This window comes from Orussus abietinus, unplaced genomic scaffold, assembly GCF_000612105.2.
Source record: "Orussus abietinus isolate OABI.00-Male unplaced genomic scaffold, Oabi_2.0 scaffold212, whole genome shotgun sequence".
In the NCBI taxonomy this organism is placed as follows: Eukaryota; Metazoa; Arthropoda; class Insecta; order Hymenoptera; family Orussidae; genus Orussus; species Orussus abietinus.
Window position 1 is genome coordinate 55,121 of NW_019394367.1, and position 12,745 is coordinate 67,865.

Consider the following 12,745-nt stretch of genomic DNA (forward strand, 5'->3'; position numbering starts at 1 on the left):
CGCGAGGCGGGGGCGTAGAAGTTTTGAAAACGCCGCAGTGACCTTCACCGATATGGCGACCGCGAGAATACCGACCGATGCGACGAGACTTCCGAAGCCCATTCGGAGCGACACGTGCCAGGCCTCGCGCTCGCCTATTCGCCTCGATAACTCCTATCTACCTCCTCTTGTCGACGCGCGTCTCTCTCCCTCCGCGTAGCTACGTAACTCGCGCCGGTCAGACTCGCCGAGTGTGAATAAAGCCGATAGCGTTCGGAAAAGCGATACGATCGGACGTAAACAGTGAACGATAATGTGTCTTGGATCGCGCGATACAGGAAACGTTATCTGGATCCTGAGGTTGAATGGATCGCGGCGATTCGATGAGGTCTCGATTACGGAGGAAAAAAAAAATAGAAAAATAGCAAAAATTGCGAGATGGACGAGGACACGCAGAAAAATGTTTCCTCGAATGTATTCGATTCTTATTGATTCGACCTTATGGCCATTATTTGGACTACCGAATAGTTGGTTGATTTGGCTAAATTCTTCGGTTAATAACGACCGAATCAGATCTGACCGAAGTCTGAGATCTCGGGGCACGATTCCCTCGTGACTCTGGAATTGGGATATGACGTGGCTATTTATAGGACATAAACAAGAGTAAGACTGCCCTGTACCATTTCGCGATAGTTGGGCTCGGAATGATATGTTTAACCCGTGGCGACTCAAGGTCGCGCCTTTACTCGGTCGGTAATGCCGCATCTCGACGAGGCTCACGTCCGAAATAGACCCGTTCATGTGCACGGAGACGGCGGACGATGCTGAATCGCGAATGAGAAAATAATTTTATCCGGCTATAAGGGAGGGTCTTGAAACCCGTTTAATAAATTCCATTACGGACATTTTAAAAATTCTTTATAAGAAATGAAATTTCATGGGTGTCGAGACTTTCCACATAGTCTCCATGTTTACATTGTGGAGTTTCAAACGTCGCGGTAATTAGCGACCTTATTTAATTTTTCCATCGTATAAAAGTCCTGTCGTTAATAGTTGTTACTCAAATGAAATGTAACTTAAAGTTTTATCCCAATTCGTCCATACGATTCCGGGTGCCCAGTCACGCGACTTTGAAAACCGACCTCAAAGTTCAGCCACAATGTTTCGTCCACGCATACGTAACGAGGAAGTCACGTGGCCACTTCGTCGTTCTCCTCTACCGGAGCAGATATATTTTCCGTTTTACGCTTTTCGTGGCCGACAACTCGCTCAGGGATCGCTCTCGGATTTCCGAACTCGCTTCGCCGTCCCGGTCTTATGTAATACCGAGATGTGTATTTAAATCCGCGACGAACAAAGAGAATCACTCATACGGATCTATCGGGAATATCCCCAACACAAGATCCACATACGACACGTATCCAATCGCTCTACGATCCTGTGAATGAAAAATTGTTACGATTAATTGTGCCCATAATTATGAAAGTGGTCTAAGTCATATATTTTTTGTTTCGAAATTACATTGAATTAATTTCGTTTGAAATAATATGGCGTGAAATAACTGATAAACTCATTTTTTTTTTTAATTTTGACTAAGACCACTTTCGTAATTATGGGCACAATTCACTGATTTTAATTATTACCCTTCTTCACAGATACCACGATCTTGAGACAGGATGAATTCAATGTTTAGCTTTTCTTGCGGATATTAAACCGCGCTCAAAAGGATTGACCAGGAATGCTTAGACGGAGAACGAAATTATTCGTAATGTTATATAAGTTCGTGCGATATCTCGCAAAGGCTTATCTTTTCCCCCCACAGTATTTATGCACCTATTTAGGGCCATTATCATTTAGTATATCGCTTAATTTCTTTTCTGATAGATAAACAGAATATTCCCAGAATGTATGATATAGGATTCGATATTTTTAGTGTCTCGGCGGCTTGACTAGTTTCTTCGCGAGATTCTTACGACTTGAAATAACGTCCTAAAAATAGATCGAATTATACACGCGATGTTCCGTCACTTTTTTTTTTTTTTCGCGAGCTCGAAGCACAGAGAGCCTCGTTTGGCATCCGTCAAACGCTATGGACTATAATTACGAAACCGAGGAGACGGGTTCTAACAAATTTCTCGTCGAACGTTCCCAGCAAAGAGTAATATAGTAGTAAGAGAGAATTAATGGCCAGCCGCGAGTGTTCCGAAACTCCGTCTTCTCTCTCTCTCTCTCTCTCTTTCTCCCTCTTGAAACGCGAGCAATTACCGGGGCCCTTTGCAACGCTTCTTAAAAAAGAACCTATGTAAGCATCTCGCCTCTCCCTCGTGGCACGTAATGCGCATAAATATCCACTCTGCGTGCCCGAATATATTCGTCATCCGCAAGTCCATACACCACGAAAGACGCGGTCTTTAAGATATACATGGTGTAACGGAATTCATGAGGCACGGCTTACACAAACCTCGTTAAAAATGTAACCGAAAAGTCCCATCAAAGATTTGGGATATGATTTACCTATAAGAATAATTAATTGAATAATAGCCAACCATACGCGTCGATTACTCGAGAGAACACGGATATTCGTCAACGGTTCCAACAAAGGGGCCTGCCATAAATTTCACGTCTACGCGTACAAATCGCACACTTTTGTCCGCAAAGCCAGGCTGTCTGTTTTCCGATTAATTATTACCAGCAAACTGTGTACCGTAGAGAGAAAAAAAAAAAAAATTGTAGGAGGCTTTGTCACTCCATTTTCAGTAAAGATAGCGACACCGTGGGCAAGAATTCCGTTACACTCTGTATAATAAAGACTTCGGTGAGTTATTTTCCTCGGTGTCGTTGCACGCCCGTAATTAGGGTTGCCAATAGGGGGCACTTAAAATATGTCGGGCACCCTTCCCCTCGTATACCCGGGGTGCACCTGAAGTTGAAATCCGAGTGTTCTACTTTCCTCCAGTGCCACAGACGGCGATTGGATAAAACATAAAGAGGGAGGTGTGGCCTCCCAATCGATCCTGCAAACCATTATTTAGGTGGCATCACCGCCTACGTCACCAGGATGTCTTCCTCGAATTCCAATATCCTCGTGAGCGCTTCCTCCCTAAAACCCGATACTCGAGTTCATACTGATTTTTCTCTCTCATGCGAACAGACACGCATGAAATAAATGTTGCACAGTTGCGAAGTCGCGTAATCGTTAAATTCGCAATTTCGTATTTGAGAGTCGATCGTACAAAATGGAGAATCGGGTCCCTGGTCTCGCGATTCACGGCCCTAGTAGAACTCTCATGGAATTAATAGATTCTCTTCCAGGTACCCCACTGACAAGTGTACTTCCACAGCTCCGAAACCCGAGAACCATTGAAAGTTAAAGCCCCCCCATCCAACGTCCTTCCGCCGTCCGCTCGGTAAGCCGACCATTCCAAAACGGCCGAAATAACGTTCCCAGCCGAGGCATACAGACTCCGGAAAGCCCGTTCAATCCCACGCATCTCTTAACGCAAACATGACTTACGCTCCTTAGGCTTTCAGCCAGAAATTTATTAGCAGTTCTGGGACGATATCTTATCTACCGACGTGCACTTACACGTGGCCTTACCTGCATACCGCATAAACCCGGGCGGGCTATCGAGTCGCGGGAGTTGGGAACCGAAAGACCGGCTGCCGAGATTCCTCCGCCGAGAGGCCCGCGAAGCAGCCAAAATGGCGGCGGGCCGCGCGCTCTCTGGGTTGCAGGAGCGCCGAGGCCGAGCGGGCGCCCGGGAGGGGCGGGGCCCTCGAACGGGGGCCAAAGAGAGATGACAAGGGGCCGACGAAGACGCGCGGCGGGACCGTCGCGAAGGAGAATAATGGAAACGCCGCGAAGTTGCAGTGTCTCTTCTCTCGCGGCTCTCCTGGTTGCATCTCCCCCCCCCCCGCCCTCAATTCGTCCTTGAAGCGATCGCTAGGTGCATACGAGGCACCCCACGACTCGCCGCCGCGGCCTCCCCCCTGAGATGACATCTCTCGCGACCTTGGAGCGACGAGCTTGACCTTGACCGTGGCGGCCTCTCCCCGTGCCCCGCCGCGCGTCATATTACGCGGCGCGATGTCGCCCGCTGCGACTCTGGGCTGCGCTGCATCGACCGCCGCGGGAGCTTCCCCGCCCCCCTCCAGCTCCGAGGAGAACCCTTTACGCCGTTACGGCTGCCTTCGCCATTGGACAACTCTGGCGGGGGTCGCGCGCTATAGGAAATGCTCCTGATTCCGGAAATATCCTGGTTAAAACGACAGAGCTCCCTGTTTTACCGACTAATCCGGACCGAGTGCAGTTTGTTGCCTTAGTATTGCCAATTGGCGCAGATAATCGAGAATCGAGGCGTACGGAGTGACGGTTTATGCGTTAACGCGGTTAACCGTTTAAGACTAATTCCAAAGGAGAATTAAGCGGTCTTATTAAACCGTCCGGTTGCTACGGCACACTAGCGGGTAACAATTGGTTTCCTTGTAACCGTGTTTCAACGTCAAACGCTGGCTCCAAATAGCACGTGGAACGAACAACGCTGACTTGCCAAAATAAACGGGATTCCAGTCATCCAGCCACCTAACGACTGATCCTGCTAACTAAAGTCCAAGGATAACCGACGTTCGTTTACGGATCGGCCAATAAAAGATTTACGCTTCATCGATAGGTCTATTCTGATGCTAATCGGAACTTGGGGTTAAACTTTGAAAAGCCACCAGAATCTGCATGATTGTAGCGATATGAGTTACCAATGACTCCTATTATTTTGGTTTAATGTAGAATAGTTAAATGATATTTAAAAGACGAACATGAAGTATGTTTTACACTAAGAAGTACTTACATGCTTCGGTACTCGAGTTTTACCATTAAAATGGTCTTTAGATATGTCATGAATAGACGTTACTGACTTATTTAATAATATGGTTCTTAAATTACTATGCAACAAAATGAATTACGTGAAAAATATTTTACCTTTGTTAAAAGCCTATGTTATAATCTTGGTATTCGACATTTGGTACGCAGCTTGTATTTCTCGCTAAGAGAAGTACGAACAAGACGGTATGAAACAAAACATACAACCTGAGTGTCTTAACAAATGTTTTAGTGGTTTGTCAATAAATCTCTTTCTAATAGCTCATCGAAAGTCAAACTATTACTAAATTATACTGCGCATTACTTACAAGTATCTCTTGTAGATAAGGGAGACCACTGACATATCCGTTTCTTTGCGTAAGTTTCTGTGAGAAGTATTTGACCGTGATCTTGGCATTGGACGTTCAGTAGGAGCTTCGTATTTCCCGCCAGGGATTTCGTGTCGGAATCGTTACCCGCGATTTTGACGGCTACAAGATTAGAGGTGTACCTTCCACAGCTGTTACTGTCCAAAACTCATTCCCTAGACGATTAAATCGTTACGTTCCGCAGAGTTGACAGCGGACAGACCGAAAACCTGAATTCTCTTCGTTTGTCAGACCATGTGCTTACCAACTACCGCAATGAGTACCGGCATGCGGAAACGTTTCGACAAAACGTTCAACGTTCTCCCTATAATTGCCTCATTTAATCAAAAAATGAACTCACAGCGTCACAGAAATAAATATTTCTTTCGGAACTTACCCCGGTCGAATTTTTTGCCCTCTGGATCGATGTCTTTTACGTTGAAAATATCTTCGAACATAACACCCGACATCTTGATTTCGCGTGACTGTGGCACCACGCTTCGCCCTGGCGACTGAACGGGGAACTAACGGACAGGGCCGTCTCCTTACGAAGACTCACCCTGACATTTCTTCACATCTGAATAACTCTTAACATAAATCTTCATCTAAGGAAAAAAGATGATTAAGCAATTCTAATTATATGAAATATTCATGATCATTAATGTCACTGATTAACATTTAAAACAGTAAGAAGAGTACCGAGTCTCTAGGAAGGTTTTTCATAATCAATTATTGCGAATAATGACATAAGTTTTGAAAATACATTCAATTGAAATAAATTAATAATGGATGTCCAATAAATGATTACCCTTATAACCTACATCACTGAAATATAACGAAACATGACGAGCAAAAACTTATTACTCCGGACGAATTATATAAATGTGTGCTCGTTAAAAAAAAAAGAAAAAACTGTCTGAAATGGAGGGAAAAAATTAGTAATCAAGGTCGCACTTAGAAAATATCCAGAGAGCTCAAGGTGAGCAAAAATGAGCAAAAACGTAAAATTAAACAAGTCGGTTTATGTAAATAGTCCATGTTCATTAAAAGCATTGATTTTTTATTCACGTATTGAGACGCCTCCCAGAAATATCTTCCCAGAAGTACCTTCTAAAATCGTGAGAAAAATGGAAGCGAGAGGGGCATTTTAGTGACGTTGATTCGGTCGTTTTGTAATCGCATTGTTAGTTGCTATCTAATTGGCTTTCGATTTGACGACGCGGAGTCGACGTTCAATTACGAAGTTAAGTATATGTATCGCGGTGTATTGGGAGGCCTTGGGGGAGATCGTTAAAGACTGCGCCGCCAGATGGAGCCACCGGGTAGCTCATCTTTTTTACGCAGCACGACACAAATGTCCTTTTACGTAACGAAGGGATATTCTGGACCGCCAAGTCTTTCAGGTATTACATCACCGGAATTGCATAACTCTATGGAGCTTTTGATCGTGTCTGGAGAATATGCAAAACTGGAAAGCTCGCTATGGGGCGCGTTTTGTGTTTCGCAAATAACTCGGCGGAGTTGAATGTACGGCATATGGAGTTTCCTTGTCTTCATATTTATTAAACTGATATACACCGACCGACATAAATGCTTTCTCATATGGTATGTACATATATTTCAATGCAAAGTGCCGATATCTGTAAATAGTAAACGGACGATCTCGTTCGGCCGTTAATTTAATGGTTTATCAATAAATGCATTAATGTGATTTGTTCGAAGTGGCTCCATCTTGCGGAGTACCTATTTACAGCTAATCGAAGTTTTTACTATTTCGATTTTGGTTTCAATATGGAGCCTTTAAATCAAGTTTATTGCTTGATTCATGGGCGTTTTGGAGAAAAACAGAATACTGAACCAACAAAAAGTACTTTTAAAAATCACAAGCAGTAACTGTTCATTATTTTTCTTAAATACTTGAATTTAATTGTATGTACACTCGGTGTAGATTCACTCGCAAAACGAACAGCGGCGCTGCGTCACTTCCGTCAAAACGAACGCCAAAGTGTACACTTTTCGTAAAAAGTTGACTTTCGTAACAGTTTGACTTTTCGTAAAAAGTGTACACTTCGTCGAAAGTGTAGACAAAACGAACAAACCTAGTGTAGCCCACGAATTTGGCGTTATTACCGCCACATTGGCCGCATGGTATTACCATCACGAGTACATACGTGAGCCGCCAACGGCGAATAATAGATGGCACCGCCATCGCGAGTGCGCGAACCCCTACCAGAAATTGATTGCGCCGCCCTTGGAGGCAAAACGGTGAAAGCTAACGTACGAAACAAGAGGGCAGCACAGGATGCGATCGCGCGATCCTGTCGGTGAGCAATCTCCCAACTCATCTCTGGTGGATACTCTCAATAGATTTGAATGATCTACGATTGATTGAGAAATAATATAAAAAAATGGCTATTGTGTTTGCGGATCCTCTTTGTCAAACTGATGTGAAATTAAAATAATTTTTGGCGCCCACGGTGTCAGGACCCTGGTGTTGATTAGAAAATTGTAGAATGGAATCGAAACGCTGCCATTCATTTATTCGACCCAATTTTTTATGTGACTTATAGATAAAATTGCAGTGAGGAACCTATAATCGTGGTTCTTGACAAGTTACTTTTTGAATCGGCAGTTGTCAATGATAAACTCGTGATGCGCCTATTAACGATATATGACCTGATAATATTTTTGGTACTCTGGTGAGGTACGAAATAAAATATTTATCAATGTGTCAAGGACGATTTAAAAAATGGAGACGGAGGAGATCCTTCGATCGGTCTTTGAACCTGACATCGTCAGTGAAACTGCATCCAGTAACTTTAAATCAAAGGAAGGCAGTGCAAATTCAAAGTAATACATTATTGAACTATTCTAATAATTTATGTGTAAATCATGTTTGCTAATCTGTGTAATCATTTGTTAATTTTTTCAGGCAATCGTTAGGCCTAACTGTAGTAGATAAGTACATCGAGGTAGCTTTATTGAACGAAAGCCATTCACCTAGCACAGAAGATACTCCTGTAGGCCGGATAGGACCAAAACTTGTGAGATTTGATGTATCGAGTCACCATGGACTATTTGTTGTTTCTCCAGATAGACTTAGCCTTAATTCCCAAAGTAATTTTAATACAATGAGAGCAAATACAGCAGTGTATAAAGGAAAATGGATGTACGAGTTACAACTTGGTTCCAAAGGAGTGATGCAAGTGGGCTGGGGTACTATGAAATGCAAGTTCAATGAGGAGTCTGGAGTTGGTATGTGAGCCTAATGTGTAACCAAATATTTATAATTAAGACCATACCGTTTCATTAATCTCCTTTTATACCCTGTAGGAGATACTGTAAATTCTTATGCTTATGATGGTAACCGTGTAAGAAAGTGGAACGTATCAACGTACAAATATGGTGAACCTTGGCTTTCCGGAGATATTATAGGATGCACCCTGGATATGGATAATGGCACGGTAGAGTTTTATAGAAATGGAAGGTCACTAGGAAAGGCATTTGAAAATATTACCATGGGCTCTGGCATTGCATATTTCCCAACAGTTAGTCTAGCTTTTACAGAAAATCTCACTGCAAATTTTGGCTCAACTCCATTCCGATATCCAGTTGAAGGTTACCGGGCGCTTCAAGCAATACCTCGAGAACAAGTCAATAAATCGTTACTCTTATTTAAGTGGTTTTCAAATCTCATATACATTGCTACCGATGATTCTCAAGATGTTATAATGATGGAGAATAGGATCATGAGCGATAAAGCATTTCTTGTTTGCCTGGCAAGATTAATTTTGAAAAACCTTGGACCACTGCTTGCTATGCCCTACATCGCTGAAGCCGTCTTTGTACCATTTGTTGAGGAGCTAGCTGGTCTTGCTGATAAGAACCAATCATCTCATGCAAGACGGAAGCCTGTAAAGTTACTGGCTTGTATGGATTTTCTCTGGACATTTTTAGAAGAGCATGAAATGAAAACCTGTCTCGAGAGCACAATAGTTCATCTGCTGTCAGCATTTAGACATGTGTCATTGCTGTTAGAGTACCCGGATCAGTGCAGAAGTTTAGCTCTGCTTACCAGCCTTTGTCGACACACAGCGACTCGGCAACATTTACTTCGTTATGTGCTGTTCGATAGAGTACGCTTCGCTAATTTTGTGCACGTCAAGCCACTAGACGAAGGAGGATTGATCAGTGTAGTCAATAAAACCTGGTGGGAAACTAATCCCGTTGACTCTGCAATCGAGGTTAACAAGGAGCAGTACATTCGCTCCTGTGAAAGGATCAAGACCGCTATATCTGGTATATACAATTTTCTCAAGCTCAATGTTCACCTAGAATCACTTTTCTTTTTACTTAAAAGTGATGAACAAACCAACGTGGTTTCATTAACATTTTACTCTCGATGTGTAGTAGATTATGAAATTACTTCCGTTAGAGGTCGAGGCATTGCAAGTTGAACTGCTGGTTACCTTGTTGGACAACTCCGATGGTACTTCGCACACACCGACGTCCAGAACTATTTTCTTGAAGAAGTTTCGCCGATTCGTGCAGGAAAATTTAATAACCAGCCGTGTAAGTAAAAACAAACCATTGAATTCAGTAGCAGGTAAAAAAGTTCAAATTTAATGTCAAGCATTCAGTCGGAATTTCTGCAGATTACGTCCATACCTCAGACTCCTCTGCCGATAACACTGTGCTGTTTCCATCGTTTACTAACAGCCTTCCGGGTTTTGTGGGATACTGAAATTCAAAGCAGTCCGATCTACATACCTTGCAGGTAAAATGAATACATTTATAATAGATCTATAATACATTTAATACAAAGGATATGCATAATGTTATTATTAAATCGATTTTAATTTATCAATGAAAAACAGGTCATTCTACGATGCCTCCATTAACTATGCTGGCATCGACAGACTAGGTGGGGTGATATCGCATCTCAATAAGACTTTTAAGACCGAGCTGATACATCTTCTTGGTCCAGACCACGAAGTGATAATTGCAATGGATGACACTCAAGCTCCGAACAGTCAATTCTCAGGTGGCTTGTCTCGACTCGCCGAGCTACCTATAGTCATACCAGCATTTGCGCGAATGATCAACGTCAATGCGTCAGGTTCGACGGGTCCAATGGTCTTTGGAAGACTGGGTTACTTCCCAGAATCCAGAGAAGACAGGAGCCCTCTTCCAAATGGAGCAAGAGACTCGGCGATCTCTCTTCTAGAACTTTTGGATGGCATCATTCTATTCTATTATGCCGCAGCTAAACGGCAGATAGCCAAGGTCGCCAGTTTGCGAGATAGCATGAATGAGTACGTCATGGCTATCGCGGACATGAAGACTTGGTTAAAACTGGTGAAAAAACGGACAGACAGCGATTCGCAACTGATTCGCCAAGAGCTTGAACAAACTATTGAAGTCTTCGATACCAAGTTGTCCGAACAAGCCAGGCACATGGCTTGGGTTCGTGCCGCAGTCTACTCGGAAGAAAAGCAAGCACAGCTCGCCTGGCTCCTCCGGGTGGTTACATTGACTTTGAAGAATGCTAGCGAAGAGGGGAACATGTTTGCCTTTGTGCCCGATTTCTATCTGGAGGCTGTCTCCGATCTGAGCTTCGGAATACGGAGCCATGTTCATCCAACTGCACCTATTGAGGGGATACCTGGTTACCAGGACATGTTCGTCGACGTTGCAGAGTTCCTCTGCGACCGTTTTCTGGATCCTAGGATCGTACACGCCAATTCAAAAGACACCCTGGTCCTTACCTTGGCTGGTTTCGTATCGAATTTAACCACCTTAGAGGCGCTGGAAAATGTGCCGAAGGAGTCGAGAAAAAGGATGGTTGAGAGTTTGTTAAAGCCATATGAAAATCGAGCATGGGCACAGTCGAATTGGGTGTTGGTCAGGTTTTGGCAAGGAAAGGGATTCGCCTTCCGATATGAGAAGAGTCCTCATCTTGTCAAGAAAGTGGGGCCAAAGATGCTTCAACAAGAATCTATTTCGCAACCTATAAGTAGGTTTCAAGATCTCTTTGATAAATATTGATTACATATTTTAACACAATTTGTATCGATAATCCATGTATGTTCTCAGAACCGTGTCCGTCGGAAATCTATCAAAAACATGTCGGGGAAGCGTTGCTTGGCAATCTTCAGGGTACCACACAGTTTCTGAATTCCTTGCTGAATCAACTAAACTGGGCCTTCTCCGAGTTCATCGGTATGCTACAGGAGATCCAAAATATATCGTCGAGGCCAGAGAGGGTTTTCATTGAATCGCGTCAATTGAAGATCTGTACCACGTGCTTTGACTTGGCTATAACTTTACTTAGAGTTTTGGAAATGATCGCCACCGTGGCTACGAGAGTCTTTAACGATGCTTCTCAACCTTCGAGCGGAAATTTATTAGCCAGATTATGCCAGGTATTTAATCCAAGTGGCATTGTATTTATCCAACGAAGAGAATCAATTGAGGTAATTTTCATTCGCAGCTGCTGTGTCAAATATTGAACCGTGTAAGTTCACAGACCGGATGCTTTCAACACGTCGTTTTGTTGGATATACCTGACCTCGACTCGGTAGATCACTTTCCAATTTTGGTGGCTGTCATCGGTATATTGTTAGCTCTTCTCGACGAGGAAATGACGACGTTTGAACGTAAGCACTTGCTATAATTTTACCGTTCTTGTATATCGTATTATCAGTTAATACAGTGATTAATGAATCTCGAATTTCTAGCGGATACGCGAGATGTATCGTGGGTAACGATGGCGCTTCTTACGGAACCGAGCTTTCAAATAGGCTCCCTCACCTTTGTGCTGGGAGAATCGCAAAAGAATACCAAAATTAGAAACATTAAACCCTTCACTTTGCTCAATTGTAAGTGCAACGTGACTTAATGACAATTAAGAGTATAGTAAACGCATTTCCTACTAATTTTTGTTGTTTTTAATTTCAGATAAAGAAGACGTGACGGATGAGGAAATTGCTCGAGTGAGGAGAATGATAAATTATTTGGAATTAAATACTACCCTGCTACCCGATTCGAAATTAACGAGTGACGATGAAAACGTCTGTCCAATTTGTTATGCATATCCAATCGCCGCCACGTTTCAACCGTGCCGTCACCAATCTTGCCGAGCCTGTATAGATCGTCATCTTCTGAACAGTAGAGAATGTTTCTTCTGTAAAGCTACTATTAACAAGGTCATCGATCTTCAGGGAGTATCACTGCACGATTTCTCCGACGACAACTGATGAGTAATCGGTGGCTAACTCGAGAAATCAAGTCGACAAATGTATACGTTGAAAACGTTACAAGGCAAAAAAATTAACTGTAACTGGGACGTTATAACATTGATCAGGTTATTAAAAAAGGAAAGAATTTATTTATAACATTAATCACTAAATAATATCACATGAGATCTTAAGTTAAATTGGTCATTGGAATAAAAGTCTTATTTAGTGTTAACTATTAACAGAATCTTTAAATTACACTTCAGTCTTTCTGAGTCTGCCTTCTGTGTTCCGGTAGAAAATAT

General features: G+C 42.9%; 2 protein-coding genes across 5 annotated transcripts in view; one reads left to right on the top strand and one right to left on the bottom strand.

Annotated features, from left to right (window-relative positions):
* The window catches only part of LOC105695251 (DNA-directed RNA polymerases I, II, and III subunit RPABC3), a 56,175-nt gene extending 50,473 nt beyond the window's left edge, over positions 1-5,702 (bottom strand). The window contains exon 1 of one of the 2 annotated variants that reach the window (XM_012416635.1): positions 5,600-5,702. In XM_012416635.1, the coding sequence (XP_012272058.1) occupies positions 5,600-5,672 (73 nt within the window). In that variant the 5' untranslated portion in view covers positions 5,673-5,702. Of the gene's footprint in view, positions 1-3,577; positions 3,705-5,599 lie in introns of those variants that run through there. The other variant, XM_023432043.1, reaches the window with a different exon arrangement.
* A 1,817-nt stretch (positions 5,703-7,519) lies between these two features.
* On the top strand, positions 7,520-12,682 carry LOC105695329 (E3 ubiquitin-protein ligase RNF123). Of its 3 annotated transcripts, none has more exons than XM_012416816.1 (10): positions 7,520-8,052; positions 8,135-8,457; positions 8,536-9,501; positions 9,638-9,774; positions 9,843-9,979; positions 10,080-11,218; positions 11,299-11,627; positions 11,696-11,861; positions 11,943-12,083; positions 12,163-12,682. In XM_012416816.1, exons 1-10 carry the CDS (start codon positions 7,952-7,954, stop codon positions 12,459-12,461), a joined length of 3,738 nt encoding a protein of 1,245 aa, XP_012272239.1. In that variant the 5' UTR covers positions 7,520-7,951; the 3' UTR covers positions 12,462-12,682. The 3 variants fall into 3 exon arrangements, with proteins under 3 accessions (XP_012272239.1, XP_012272240.1, XP_012272241.1); XM_012416817.1 differs by having other exon boundaries at positions 9,858-9,979; XM_012416818.1 differs by having other exon boundaries at positions 9,876-9,979.
* Positions 12,683-12,745: the final 63 nt, after the last annotated feature.